The 15,325-nt window shown below is 38.3% G+C and overlaps 1 protein-coding gene across 1 annotated transcript in view; it reads left to right on the forward strand.

Annotated features, from left to right (window-relative positions):
• The window catches only part of LOC111141729 (cardiolipin synthase 1), a 24,226-nt gene extending 10,006 nt beyond the window's left edge, over nucleotides 1-14,220 (forward strand). Inside the window, exons 4-7 of the mRNA XM_022494519.1 lie at nucleotides 8,878-8,963; nucleotides 9,770-9,838; nucleotides 11,397-11,488; nucleotides 13,237-14,220. Of these exons, the coding sequence (XP_022350227.1) occupies nucleotides 8,878-8,963; nucleotides 9,770-9,838; nucleotides 11,397-11,488; nucleotides 13,237-13,324 (335 nt within the window). The 3' untranslated portion in view covers nucleotides 13,325-14,220. The remainder of the gene's footprint in view (nucleotides 1-8,877; nucleotides 8,964-9,769; nucleotides 9,839-11,396; nucleotides 11,489-13,236) is intronic.
• Nucleotides 14,221-15,325: the final 1,105 nt, after the last annotated feature.

The raw sequence follows: 15,325 nt of genomic DNA on the forward strand, positions 1-15,325 counted from the left end.
GAGAGAGGGCAAGCAGGGGGAGGGGCAAAGAGAGAGGAACAAGTGGATTCTTGTGTGTGGGAGCCCAGTTTGGGGCTCAATTCCACAACCCTGAGATCACGACCCAAGCCAAAACCAAGAGTGAGACTCTTTCATCAACTGGGCCACCCAGCTTCCCCGTCCCAGCATTTTTTATGGAAAAGTCTGTATTTCCAGGCTCACTGCAATGTCTGTATATACATGGGTCCGTTTCTGGGTTGTCTTAGTTGTTCCCCATTGATTTGTCTGTTTTTATACTAATACCATCCTTAATTGTTACTGCTTTGCTAAAAGTCTTAATACCTGGTAGAGCAAGTCCTTCCACCTTTGATGTTCTCAACCCTTTCCATTTTGTGTGTAAATTTTATTTTTTTAATGTATTTTAAGTTTATTTATTTAAGTAATCTCTACACCCAATATGGAACTTAAACTCAGGACCCTTAGATTGGGAGCCCCGAGCTCTACCAACTGAGCCAGCCAGGCGCCCCTTGTATGTAAATGTTAGAATCAGCTTTTCAAGTTCCCCAGAAATGCCTGTTGGAATTTTAATTGGGATTGCATTGAGTCTATAGCTCTATTTGAAAGAATTGTTACTATAATATTGATCTTCCAGTCCATGAGCATGATACATCTACTCTATTTAGTCTTTTTAAAATGTCAGAATGGGGGTACCTCAGTGGCTTAGTGGGTTAAAGCCTCTGCCTTCGGCTCAGGTCATGATCTCAGGGTCCTGGGATTGAGCCCCACATCAGGCTCTCTGCTCAGCAGGGAGCCTGCCCCCCCCCACCCTTCTCTCTGCCTACCTCTCTGCCTACTTGTGATCTCTGTCAAATAAATAAATAAAATCTTTAAAAAAAAAAGATGTCAGAATGTTAGTTTTCTTCAGAGAGGTAATAAACAATTTTTTATTAGATTTATTACATGGTATTTATTACTTGGTAATTTTGATGCTTTTCTAAATGGTAGCCTTTTACTATTTCATTTTGTAATAACTAAAATCAGTTCTATTTCTGTTGTTGATTTTTGTGCTAGCAAAACTTGTTAAACTCTTATTCTCGGGGTGCCTGTGTAGCTTAGTCAGTTAAACATCTGCCTTCAGCGCGGGTCATGATCCTGGGATTCTGGGATCGAGCCCCATGTCGGGCTTCCCTGCTCATTGGGGAGTCTGCTTTTCCCACTCCCTCTGCCCCTCTCCCCCCATTCCTGCTCTCTCTATCAAATAAAATATTTTTAAAAACTCTTACTCTAATATTGTAAACTCTCTTGGATTTTCTACATCCTCAATTATGTGTTGTCTGTAACTAATGATAGTGTATTTCTTCTTTTCCAATTCTTTTACCTTTTTTCCCCCTTGCTTTTCCGTACTGCACAGTACAGTGTTGAATAGGAATAGTGTCTGTGTTTTGTTTCCAGTTTGAAAAGGAAGTTATCAGCATTTCACTATTAAATGTTTCCTCTAGGGTTATATAGATATGAAAGGTTATGGAAGTTCACTTCTGTTGGGAGTTTGCTAAGAGTTTTTATTACAATTAGATATTGAATTTTATCAAATTCTTTTTCTTCATGTATTAGTCATTTACTTTCTTTTTTAAGCTTTTAATGTGGTATGGATTACATTAGTGATTTTCTCATGTTAAATCAACCTGAAATTCCTGGTATAAATCTAATTTGCTCATGATAGATTATGAAAATATTGCTAAATTTAGTTTCTAATATTTTGTTGAAGATTTTGTATCAGTACTCAAAAGATTGGTTTGGAATTTTTTTTTCTGATTATCCAACAAGGATATATTAGGTTTTACTATTAAATTTATACTGATCACATAATAAGAGTTAGGAAGTCTAGGGTTCCCCCCCCCCATTCTTGGGAGATGTTTGTGTGAAATTGCAATATTCCTTCTTCAAATGTTTGGTAGAACTTATTGAAACATTGAGGACTGGAGTTTAGGAAAGAGTTTTCAAATAGGTGATTCATTTTTTTTGTTATAGGATGATTCAGATTTTCTGGCTCATCTTTTGTCTGTTTGGTAAGTTGTGGTGTTTTTCTAAGACCTTGTCCATTACAACAACATTTATAAAGATTTACCATTAACTATTTATGGTATCCACATTAACTTTTTGATGTCCTTAGGATATGTAGCAGTGCTGTCCCCCTTTTCATCCTGATTATTAGTTATTTGTTCCTTCTTTGTTTTTTCCCCTTGAATTGTCTTAACAGAGGTATATCAGTTTTATGAATCTTTTTAAAGAACCAACTTTGGGCTTTGTCTGATATGCTTACTGCTTCATTAAATCTTGCTCTTTTATTTCTTTCTCCAGGTTTCCCTTGCTGTTCTTTTTCCAAATTCTTTAGATCGGTTCTGTTTAGTAGAAATATAATGGAAGCCATATATGTAATTTAAAATTTTCTAGTAGCTATATTAAAAATAAAAGGGAACAGGTGAAAATAATTTTAATAACATTTAACCTACTAGATCAAAAATATCATTTCAATGTGTAATAAAAAATTAGTGAGTTTTTCCTCATACTATGCTCTCAAAAGCCAGTGTAATTTTCATTTTACAGCATCTCTCATTCAGACCAGCCACATTTAAGGTGCTTTATTTTCCCACAACAGCACAACTGTAGATGAATATTTAACTCATTCCTTTCAGCTTTTCTAAAGTTAGCATTTAGGGTTGTACATTTTGTCTTAAGTATCCCTTTTGCTGAATCTCCTGTGTCAATAGAAGTATTTTTGCCATTATTGAGTTCAAAATATTCTGTTTCCATTATAATTCTTTCTTTGACTTAGGGGGTTAATAAAAATTTATTTCTTAATTTGTGAGGTTTTCTAGGTATGTTTTTATTACTAATGTCAAGCATAATTACCTTATATCCAGAGAACATGCTCTGATTTTAGCCCTTCAGGCGAGTATAGGGTCAATTTTTTTTTTTTTTTTTTTTTTTTTAAGATTTTATTTATTTGACAGAAAGAGTGAGAGTGGGGCACCTGGGTGGCTCAGTCGTCAAGCATCTGCCTTCGGCTCGGGTCATGATCCCAGGGTCTTGGGATTGAGCCCCACATCAGGCTCCCTGCTCTATGGAAAGCCTGCTTCTCCCTCTCCCACTCCTGCTTATGTTTCCTCTCTCACTGTGTCTCTCTCTGTCAAATAAATAAATAAAATCTTAAAAAAAAAAAAAAAAGAGTGAGAGTGAGGAGAGTGAGAGAGTACAAGCAGGGAGAGCGGCAGGCAGAGGGGCAGAGGGAGAGGGAGAAGCAGGTTCCCTCTGAGCAAGGAGCCACACCTGGGGCTCCATCCCAGGACCTCCTGAGCTAAAGGCAGATGCTCAGCTGACTGAGCGCCACCCAGACACCCCTACAGTCAAATTTTATAAACATTTTACATGTGCTTCAAATGGATTTTTGAAGTTGTAGTGGTTGGGTGTGATGTTCTCTATATATCCATTTGGTCAAATTTTAAATCCTGATATTTAAATCTTTACTGAGTTCTTTTTTGTTTGGTCTGCTTGTTTGTCAGTTACTAAGAGTAGGTTAGTTTCCTTTGTGTTTAGTTTTCCATTATTTTTCTTTGTAGTCTGATATTTGCTTTGTGTCTTTTGAAGTCCTGCTGTTAAGTGTATATAAATTAGATGTTTTTGTCTTTTTGATAAATTAAATGTTTTATTATGAAGTGTGACCCTCCATATCTTCAATAATGATCAAGTCAGTGTTTGCCTGATAAATCACTTTCAACTTCTCTGTGACTTTATATTTTAGATATTTCTTATAAATATCATGAAGATAGTTGGGTTTTCTTTATTTTTATCCAGTCTAAAAATATTTTATCTTTCCGCTGGAACTTGAATCCGTTAACATTTACTGTGATTACTAATATTTGTATAGCAGTCTTCCATTTTATGTGTTTCATTTGGCTCATATGTGCTTTTCTACATCTGTGTAGATCTTTTATCATCATACTTGTTTTCCCTGTGGCCAGTTGGGCTGTGTTATATTCTGTTTCCATTTGGTTTTTCTTAAAATTATTCATCCTTATCAAAGTTTGGTGTTTGACCTCCATTTACTCCTTTCTCAACTTTGGTTATTGTTGCCATACTTTAATTTTATATACTTCTTAAACCCACATGATAATGTTTTAATAGTCTTCATTTAGATGTATCTTCGTATTTACTTTTTTCTGGCTTACATTGTTTGGTGTATCTTAAACCCTTTCATCGGGGATCACTTTCCTTTCATCTGAAGTACATCTTTAGAAATCCTTTTAATATTGGTCAACTGGTGGTACATTCTTGTTTTTATTTGTCTGAAAATAATTTTATTTTGCCTTTATCCTTTTGTATTATGAGATCATTTTATTCTTTTGTATGTGTGAGGATATTAAGTTCTACTCTCCTAGCAGATTTCAATTAATACAATACAGTGTTACCAACTACAGTCACCATATGATACATTAGATCCTCAGACTTTACTGATCTTAAAAGTGGAAGTTAGCACGCTTTTACCAACCTCTCCCTGTTTCTCCCGTCCTCCAGCTCTGGCAGCCACTTTTTTACTCGCTATTTCTATTTCAACTTCTAGTTTATTTTTATTATTTTTAAAATTTTACATATAAATGATACTGGGCAGTATATGTCTTTCTCTGATTTTGCCTCTGTTCTTGAAGGATATTTTTATTGAGTTTAGAAGTCTGGGTTAGTAGTCATTTAACATATCATTCAATTTTCATGTTTGTTGTTGGTATAAAAGAAATCAACTGCTAATCCATTTCTTTTTTGAAGTTAACTGTTTTTACTCTGGCCACTTTTAAGATTTTCTCTTTGTCTTTGGGGTTTTCTGTAGTTTCATAGTAATATATCTTGGTATGAGTTTCTTTATTTTTATTTTATTTTATTATTTTTTTTTATTAACATATAATATATTATTTGCTTCAGGGGTACAGGTCTGTGAATCATCAGTCTTACACAATTCATAGCACTCACCATATCACATACCCTCCCTGATGTCCATCACCCAGCCACCCTATCCCTCCCCCACCACCTCCCAGCAACCCTCAGTTTGTTTCCTGAGATTAAGTCTCATAAGGTTTGTCTCCCTCCCCAGTCCCATCTTGTTCCATTTTTTTCCCTCCCTTCCCCTCAGTACCCCCTCCCCTGTCTCTCAAATTCCTCATATCAGAGAGATCATATGGTAATTGTCTTTCTTTGATTGACTTATTTCGCTTAGCATACCACCTTCTAGTTCCATCCACGTTGTTGCAAATGGCAGGATTTTTTTGATGGCTGCATAGTATTCCATTGTATATATATACCACATCTTCTTTATCCATTCATCTGTTGATGCCCCCTTCGGATCACTTTGATAGGAGGTTCTTTTTTATTTATCTTGCTTGGGATTTGTTGGGCTTTTAAAGGTATCTTTAATCAGTTTGAATTAAAGTAGTTCTTATTAACAAATGTGAAACTGGGAAATTTGTCTTCCCTTCCCATTCTCTTTGTGACTTTGTCTTTTCATTCCTTCACTGTCATTTTAGGCAGGTTTTAGGGGGAGAGCTGTATATATGCTATCTTGCATCTTCTTACTTTTATACTGCCTGCATTTTTGTAAAAGTTCTATCCACCTTGATTTGAACAGCTTTGTTTCCTCAAGAGTAAGAAATGTGCTTTCTTCCTCAATTAGGATAATAAACAATTCTGCTCTTCTTCTTGCTCTCTATGGAGGAGAGATAAGGATGAAAACAACTTATTTGGTTTGTTACATTTGTAGCAGTCTGGGATGTGAGTGCAAGTTAATTTGTACTTAGGTGCATTTGTTCTGCTGCATTTACGGCATTTAACAATTCTTTTCTGTATCTTGTATTATTTCTGGTTTACTGTATAGCAAATTCTTATTGCTGGTTTGAATCAATTTCTGTAATTATTCTGTTATTCTCAGTGAAATAACCTATGATATTGAAATGACCACTTGTGATATGTAAAAGTAACTTTGTTTTATTTATTTCTCTTGAATCCTAATAAAATTAGTCTGTAATGTGCCTCTTTGTTGCAGACATTACCTATTTCAGATAGGGTTAGCAAGTAGGGAGGAAAACCTTGGAGCAATCCCTGACACATTTTACACCCTTCTACCCTCATTAACACACTGTTATACTTTGATAAGCAAAATGAAAGCTCTTTTAGCCCTGGAAGAAAAGGAAAGGGAAGGCTGGAGAGAAAGGAGGAGCAGTTAGAAAATGCAGAAGCCAGGGAACCCAATAAAATTGCCCAAAGAACCAAAGTAAAAGCCTGTATGTATACTGTCAGTTGGCAGAGGCCTTAGAGACCACCTGGTGAGGCAGGGTCCCAGCATGGCTGTGCATGCGAATTCCCCAGGGAGCGGTCATCTGTAATCCTGTGAAGCTCTCCCACGGTGATTCTGTGGTGGGCAGTTTGGAGAACACTTGATTTTTGTTAACTTTCCTTTCCTCCGCCAGGCTGTTACAGATGGTAAACAGAGTCTGGAGGTGCTAATCATGACTCACATGGCTGGGCTGGAGCCTCTCACTCTGGCCTGAGCATAGGCTGGGAATTTCATAGACCTAGGTTCCACTCCTCGGTCTCCGGCTGTACTGCTTATTGTACTGATGACCAGTGGTACAGTACTAGTACTGGCTGTACTTCTCACTAACTGACGACCTTGGCCAGATTATATAATCTGCCTAAGGCTTGCTTTCCTTATTTGTAAAATGGCAATAACGATGGTCCCTATTTTGTGGAATCGATGTATAGATTAACTGACAATATGTATGAAATGCTTACAACAGTGCCAGATACTCAATAAATGGTAGTGTGGGTGTTACTGGTTAGAACAGGAACTCAAGGCTTTGCATTGTATTGAATTGCCTCATCTCTTCTGCAGAAACTTCTTATTTAAGACTCAGTCCTAGTCTCTTTTCCCTTGTGATGATGAAATACACTAACAAGTGTTTCTTCTGAAGTTGTGGTTAGGAGGTTTACTCTATGTAATTTGCATGAGTGTGCTGCATCTTAAAATCTGATGGTTAGATTTTGCCAGCTAACGACTGCTGTAGAAAAATCTGTTTTACAGACACAGAAGTCTCCTAAAAATCATGGCTGTCTTGTTTTGTTACTTGGCTCATACAGCAGTATCTTCTGTGTCCTCCAAATGCTATTACCTAAGTGGTAGATAAGTGTTTTCTCTTTCAAATAGTCTTGTCATCCAGGACTAGGCCAAGGAGCTACACTTACATCATAGCCATAACCAACACAGATTTAAATTGTAATCTCTGGTTAGATTTTGCTTGAGTTGCAGAATGAATAGAATGTCAGAACTGGGTTATGGACATTGGGGAAGGTATGTTCTATGGTGAGTGCTATGAAGTGTGTAAACCTGGCAATTCACAGACCTGTACCCCTGAAGCTAATAATACATTATATGTTAATAAAAAATTTAAAAAAATTTTTTTAAATTAAAAAAAAGAATTTCAGAACTGGAGAGGACCATAAATATCATCTCAAAAGTAATTCATAAAAGAGCTGTTTGAAAGTATTATGGAAGGGGGATACACATGACCCTGTTATTTTAGTTTGAAACAATTTGTCAGGATTTTTTTCTTTTAAAAAAAATTTTTTTTTCTACTAGAAGCAATATATGTTCATAGTTAAGACCTCCTGTAGTGTAGAAGGATATGAAATGAAACAGGACCTCTGCCCTCCCATTGTTTTTTTGTTTTTTTGTTTTTTTTTAGATTTTATTTATTTATTTGACAGACAGAGATCACAAGTAAGTGTAGAGGCAGGCAGAGAGAGGCGGGGGGGAAGCAGGCTCCCCGCTTAGTAGGGAGCCCGATGTGGGACTTGATCCCAGGACTTCAAGATCATGACCTGAGCCGAAGGCAGAGGCTTAATCCACTGAGCCACCCAGACACCCCTGCCCTCCCATTGTTACTCAACAAGGGAGCAGTGATTCTTTGGGTATTAATCTATATTTTGCTGGCTCTGGCTTTGGGGCCATTTTATAGAATCTTTTGGAGGGGGTGAGGAGGAGCAGAGGGAGAAGGAGAGAGAGAATCTTAAGCAGGCTCCAGGCTCAGCACAGAGCCTAACATGGGGCTCCATCGCATGACCTTGAGATCATGACTTGGAACTAAACTCAAGAGTTGGACTCTTAACCGACTGAACCACCCAGGCACCCCCATGCTATAGAATCTTAAGAATAATGAGAAAATTATCAACTGATTGGATTCTTTTTAAAATTAGAATTCATTGAATGAATGAGGCAGCGAAAAAAAATAGCAGTTGCCTGGATAGGAACTGACCAGACAAGAATGAAAATATTTGTTTTTTTCACAAGTGTTACATACAGCAAATTTTACTCTTTATAAAATAGCCTAGAATGTGGAAGCCATCAGAGCTCTGGAGTTGGCATAATAGTTTGAGTCTTCCAGTATCTTTTCCAGTCTGTACCATCTCATTAATTCCATATAAGTACAGTGAGCCTGGTGATCATTTTTCCAAATTCACAAGGCTGAGAGGTCACAAAGGAGATAGTGGGGGCTGAGTAGGGCTGACACTAATATTAATAACTACAGCTTAAAAACATGGGCAAGAAGGAAAAAAAGGCAAGAGGATTGACATTCTGAAAGGCAGACATAGTCCTTCACTTGGTTTGAGCGTGGGTTAGAGAAGAATATAAAAATCAGTGGTTCACTATAAGGAACCGCAACCATCAATAAGTATTTATTTACAACATTTTTACTTCTGTGAAATACCAGTTCATAAGGCTGAATGAGGTTTTATTGTATGTGTAATATCAGTAATTTTCAAAATCCCATTCAAAATTATTTTATATTTGATTTTCAGTTCCACTTACTTACATGATAATTTCAAGAGATGTAATGCTGATTGCTGCTGTTTTTTACGTCAGGTATCGAACTCTTCCAACACCGGTGAGTCTGTTTAAAAAAAAAAAAAATTCTTTTATTATTACTTATAACTTAATGTAAAAAAAAAAACAAAAAACCAGACCCACTCCATTGTATCTTGAGTTTCACTTTATGGGAGTAATTTATGGCCATTAATTTTTTTATACTTTTTTCAAGAATTTCTTAAAACCACACATAACTATCATCTCGCTCTTTGAATCATCCACAATGAATTGCCCTGTCCCTAGTAGCAAACTGTTCGGAATGTTTGTGTGACCAAGTCCCTCTGCTGCCTGATTTAGCCTCAACCATGGATTGTCTGGAACTAGATTTTTATAAAATCACAGTTGTATAAACGCAGAATGGTTTGTTTGCATATTTGTTCATTGTTGTACAGATACTTGAGCACATAGGCCTAGCATAATCACCTCATCTTTTGGTTCTCAATCCAGAGAAAACAGCAGGATCTTATTCATTTCATGTTTTAGTCTGTGAAAGAAAATAGCAATAAGGGAGACTTATTGAGTTTATTTAGAAAACAGATGTCATCAGGCAGACTTCAGGATAGTTACTGTGTTAGGGTTTTCTAGGGATTGAGTAATCTATAAATTAAAAAAAAAAAATCTGTTTTCAGTAACCTGTGTATGATTTACAAGGAATATAGACACTGCTCATTTAGGGTGATAAAAGAAGATGCAGATAAAGGGCTTATCTAGCATAGAGCCAGGCATATGGTGAATATTCAGTAACTGTTAGCTACATATAATAAGATGTTTGTTTTAAACATGAATGATAACTTGAATCAACTTTATCTTTTTGTCTTCTGCCAGCGAACACTTTCTAGGTATTTCAATCCTTGCTATGCCACCGCTAGGTTAAAACCAACCTTTATCAGCAAGGTAAGACACACACATCCTTTTAAGTTATTCCCTTGTAAATGTTCATTATAATGAATATAAGCCTCAGTCCGCAGCAGCTACCAGCAAGATTTATTTCAGTGTGCGGACTGTAGGAGACAGAGAGTGAGGTCATTCACCCAGTTCTCGTCCTTTGCGCTCTTTTGGGTCCTTAGTATATGCATATGTTTTGCATTGGTGGCCTGAGCTTTTAAGCATCCGAAGGAGGTATTAGGGTCACTGTTTTGGGAAGGAGGATGAGGTGGAAATACAGTTGCATCTTGATGAGCTACAGAGAAATTACGGAGGTTCCTTTCATTACCCTCCTTTCTCTGGGGAAAACACCATAAAATCAGGCCCTTCGTTTTCACCACTGATGATTATGTGGAAAGGATAGGAAAACGTACTTACAAATAAACAACTCCTATTCTTAGTTGTCCATCTGTTGTCTGTTTTCCTGAGCCCCTTTCAGTATGGTAACTGTGCCAGTCTTTGCATGCAGAGAACACACCATTCATTAATGCCTCTCAAGGCACGTTTGTTTTTCTAGTAGCCTTGATAAGTCTGTTGTTATCATCCTTTTGCCCTGTCCCTTGTGACAGTACTTTAACAGGTTAGGGACACAAATCATCTTTGGGACAGATGGGTTGTTACTATTATACATAAAACTCCCTGGGGTGGAGTTTATAGGGTTTTTGTTTTTCTGTTTTTCTTTAGATTCCAGTGACTTACATTTGTATCAAGCATAACAGAGTGTAGCACTGCTTAGAAAGGAACTCAAAGAGGTGTAACAAGTTCTTGAGACAATTTTATTATTTAATTTCTTAAAGATGAAGTGGAATCCTTGTCTTTTGGTTGTAGAATGGACGATAGGGATGCTTCTGTGCACATGTTCCCCTGCTACATCCTTCACACCCTCTTCCCCAGCGCACTTCTCAGGATGAGTAGGCAGTCTCCAGTGCCTTTTTGGCTCTGTTTTCTTCCTTCTGTCCTCCATGCTGTCTTGTAGGGTCGGGGAACATACGCCTTGCCTCCAGAGCCTCTTCTCGTGGAGATGAATGCATTTCAATTTTCTGACCTCTTAGGGTTTGACATTTGGGCAAGCCAAGGGCACTGGATGAAGGGCTAGAGAGTCTGGGTTCTGGGTTTGGCCCTGTAACCTGCTATGACTGCAGGCAAGTCACTTAGCTCGTGACATTTTCACCCGTGAAGAGGTAGCTTTATTATTTCTATTCCATGGGGCTATTTTAACAGACACCTGAAAAAAAGGCCAAGAACATTGCAACATTATTGAATTGCTATGGAAATTCAAGGTAGTACTATTTTCTGACAGATGCCCTTAGCCTCACTTTAAAGGGCACCTGTGCAGATTGATGAGCCGGTTAGTGAAGTTCCCCCTTGGGTGTGAATGCCAGCTTCTTTGGCAAGGCTCTTCCAACACCGGGCACGCCGAGGATGTCATGTTACCCCATGATGGGCTGTGCCTTTGTTTCTTGAGCTTGAAACAGGATCTCCTTGGCACTGTTCATTTCTTTTTTTTCTTTTTTTTTTTTTTTTTAAGGTAAACACAGCAGTCCAGTTAATCTTGGTGGCAGCTTCTTTGGCAGCTCCAGTTTTCAATTACGCTGACAGCATTTATCTTCAGATACTGTGGTAAGCTAAGTGTAGAATTGCTCTCTGAGAATGTCAGCAAAATGGCTTATTGTGACGGTCTTAGAATTTACCTGGGTCTTACCGTGTTTGAGGAGCACCAGCTGGGTAAAGTTGGGGGCTGTATTTTATGACTGATACTGTTCTGAAGTTTAGTACCATGCATGGGATATAGAAATTACATTTGAATTAAAAGGAAGGAGAGGTATAGATAAAGTATTGGGGTTTTGGAGGAGGGAAGGATACTTGATCCCGGGTAGGGAGAAGAGGGAAAGCTTCAGGGAGGAAGTGGCATTTGAGCAGGAGGCCTAGTCACTTTATACAGGGAAAGACTGGGGGAGGCCTCTGAGGTGAAGGACGGACCCCGAGCAAGGTAGGGTGTGGGAGAGTGGGTGGGGAAAGCGCATCTAGCCTGGTGGTGCAAGGGCATAATGGGAGGGAGACTTGGGAAAGGAGTTTGAGTTTTATGTTATTATCCTTATAGCTTTGAAATGTGTCTCCTTGAAAATACATCAAATTCAGACTGTCAGAGTCCAGATGCGCCACACTGGACTTGAAGCACTGCATTTTAGTGCACTTGAATCACTTTGATCAAAGCCTTACTTGATGCAGTCTGAGCCCAGAACGGTTCGTTAACGAAAGTCAGGTTGGCTAAAGAAGCCTTAAAGATGATACACGTTCTAAACATTTCATTTTCTAAAATATATGTGTACATTTTTTTTGATTCATGCTACATCTTTTGATAGAGGACCAATGCCCCTTTTTTTGAGTATCAGTCTAACTGGGAGTTTTCGCTTTCTTGACTAAACTACATCCATAATACAACCTCTCCGACTTTTATTTTCTGTTTCTTTAAAGTGGTAGAAGAACGTAAGACATTTACAAAGCAATCTAAGTATAGAAACTTTCTAGATTTTGACCATTTTTCTCTAGCCTTTCAACAATCATATTGCCTTTGACAGTAGTTCTTAGCAACTCACCTTGATTTATAAATTATTTCCAAAGTATTCCACTTAGTTCTCAGAAATAGCAGCTCTTCCTACATGTATGTTGCACTGGTTCAGGTGTGAATTTAGATGATTTTTAACTGACACACACAGCTTTGGGATCAAACAGAAACAGAGTCTCCGTGACCTTCGCTCAGCTGGTGGAAGCAGACACACACGGGTGCACCAAAAAGTAACCTGGTAGGCCACGAACATTCAGCAAGCTCTGAGCATCACTCATGGAACTTCCAAGAGAATCTGGTGAATCTGGCAGTTCACTTAAGGAAAAATCATTTAAAACAAAACAAACAAAAAAAGCCAGATTTTATTTAAAATGACTCAGATGCTCGAATTCTGCAGGAAATAAAAGCCCAGTACCATCAGCAGCATGGAGCAGTGGAAAGAGCACAGGGCTCTGGACAGGGCTCAGTCAAGGTTCTGTGGCCCTCAGCAAAGTTCCCTGGGGCTCCGTCTGCTGCTCTGTAAGAGAAGGTTCTTATGAACATAAAATGATGGCATAAGACACCTAGAATAATGGCTGGGTAAAGGTGACAATCGCTAGTATTTTTTTCGGGCTCATCAACTAGATTCTGTTTGACGGTTTTCTTAAAAGCAGCAGCTTTAGATTCCTGGAGCTAAAAAAGAATCACACGCATGGCCTTTTTGCTTTTTAAATAACTCTATTACATGTATTCTTTGTGATTCTCATGGTTACTGTGTTTCAGACTTGACCACTAAACCTTTCTTTCTTTCTTCCAAAAAAAGGTGTTTCACGGCTTTCACCACAGCTGCATCAGCTTACAGTTACTATCATTATGGTCGAAAAACTGTTCAGGTGATAAAAGGCAGATGAAAGCCATCTATCATCGTTAGCAAGGAAGCAATATACATCGTTGGTGGCAGGGCAAGTGGAAATCTACAGGAGTTTCTGTAATTCGGGGTTCACCTTGGAAAAGGACTTGTCAGAACAAACCATGTCATCAAAATTTAAGTAATGTGCATTGAAAATGAGCTTGATCATGGGCATATGCAGAATTTCCAATGTATTTTTAAATACAAATAAAACTATAATTTAGAATTTTGTATCTTAGGGTTCTTGATTAATTTCTAAGGTACCAAATTATTCCAATTACCGTCAGTCACTTTTTAATACCTTTTTAAGAAACATAGTCCAGAGCATGGAAACTAAAGAGATGCCACTTCTGTTCAACAGAGTTGAGATTGCTTACAAAGCACCCGGGAATTTACTGGGTGTAAGTATCTGTTGGATACAACTTGGCTGCACAGTCTTATGTTTGATTTTTAGAACTGTGTACACACTAATAGTTTGCGTGGTTACTATTTGCTCATTTAGGATAATGACAATAAAGGTAGCTTAGTGATGGATGAAATAGACTTGTGAAGAGATTTAAAACGCAGTAAATTTTGAAAATAATAAGGTCACAGCAGAAGGTATTGAAGTTCAAATTCAGTAGTCTTCCAGCCTCTCAGGTGCCTAACAGTCTGTATCAGGTTAGCAGGTGACACAGGGGTTGAAGTAGGAAAGCGTGGCCATTAGGCTGCACCAGCCAGGGGGCAGTGAGTTATATCCTGCCTTTCGCCGTTTCTAACGTAGCAACGTTTGTATGATGTTGGAACCTGTACTTACATGTTCTGTAAATAATATGAAACTGTATATTTTTCAACGGTTTTTTAAATTTTGGCTATCTTTTGTTAAGATATTAAAGGAATAAAAGAGCTGGAAAAGTGCCTTCAGTGCTGGTGGTCTGTTTAACATGCTGTGATCCTCACTGTTGAAGTTTTTTGATTCCTAAAGTCCATTTAAGTACATCACTTGCACTTGCGTTGTAAAAATCATTTGTTTGGGACCATCTGACTTAAGTCCTTACTCTCACTCCACCGTCCTGTTTGGAAGGGTGGGAGACACAGAGAGAGGGACGAGGAAGACGATGGCTGTTGCTGGTTGCTTCCTCTTAACCGTGGAGGCCTATTGCTGCCCACTGTCCCGGGTGTCCTGTGGGATTGTGCAGTGAGCTTATCTAAGCTGTGTTAAGTTAAGACGCAGAGTTATAAGCAAAATACATGCCTCTTGGTAGTGACATCCTGGGATCAGCAGGCCCCTCTGTTGCATTCGTCCTAGCTTCCTTGTTCCCAGGCTTGAAATGCACTGAAGCCTGCAACCAGGGACAGTGTCACTGAATCCAGTGGAGGGTGTATGAGGGAAGAGGAGGATGACCTGTGGCTGGCCATTCTCCCCTTCTGGAACCCCCTGTGTAGTCTCATAGCTTGCGTGGCGGTTAGGCTGGAGCTGGAATTCCCACCCAAGAGGCACATTGAACACATCTTGGCACCGGTAAAGTGGGAGCACAAAGGTGTTTTAAAATGAGAGAAGAGAACTCAAGATAAAGTAATTATGGGAAAAAATTGGGATTTTGTACTTTGTTATGTTTACTTCCTAGTTCAGTGTTGATGCTATTTGGAGTTACTCATGTCTTGGGCTCATAGTCTCTTTAGTAATGAAGGTCTTAATCTGGCTCTGGTTAATAAACCTCAACCCTTAGAAAAATGGTACAAGTTTCTTGAGGGTTTTGGATATTGGACTGTTATACAATGTGAATTCTGCTAGTTTACAAAACACTGGAAATGTATTAGGCATGTTTGAGTGTATATTCTAATGGAGCCAAGCACGACAAATTCATTTTGGTGCCTCCATATATTGGATTCAATCCTGATAGTAAATTTAAAAAGGCATTCAGATGATTACGTGTCTGAAGTCTGGTAGTCACATTTTTGGCTTTTGCTTTCCAGTTTTTAATCAGGAGCTGGTAGGTATCTTAAAAGATTGCTTAGTCCA

This window comes from Enhydra lutris, unplaced genomic scaffold, assembly GCF_002288905.1.
Source record: "Enhydra lutris kenyoni isolate GAN:26980312 unplaced genomic scaffold, ASM228890v2 scaffoldscaffold6, whole genome shotgun sequence".
NCBI classification, from domain to species: Eukaryota; Metazoa; Chordata; class Mammalia; order Carnivora; family Mustelidae; genus Enhydra; species Enhydra lutris.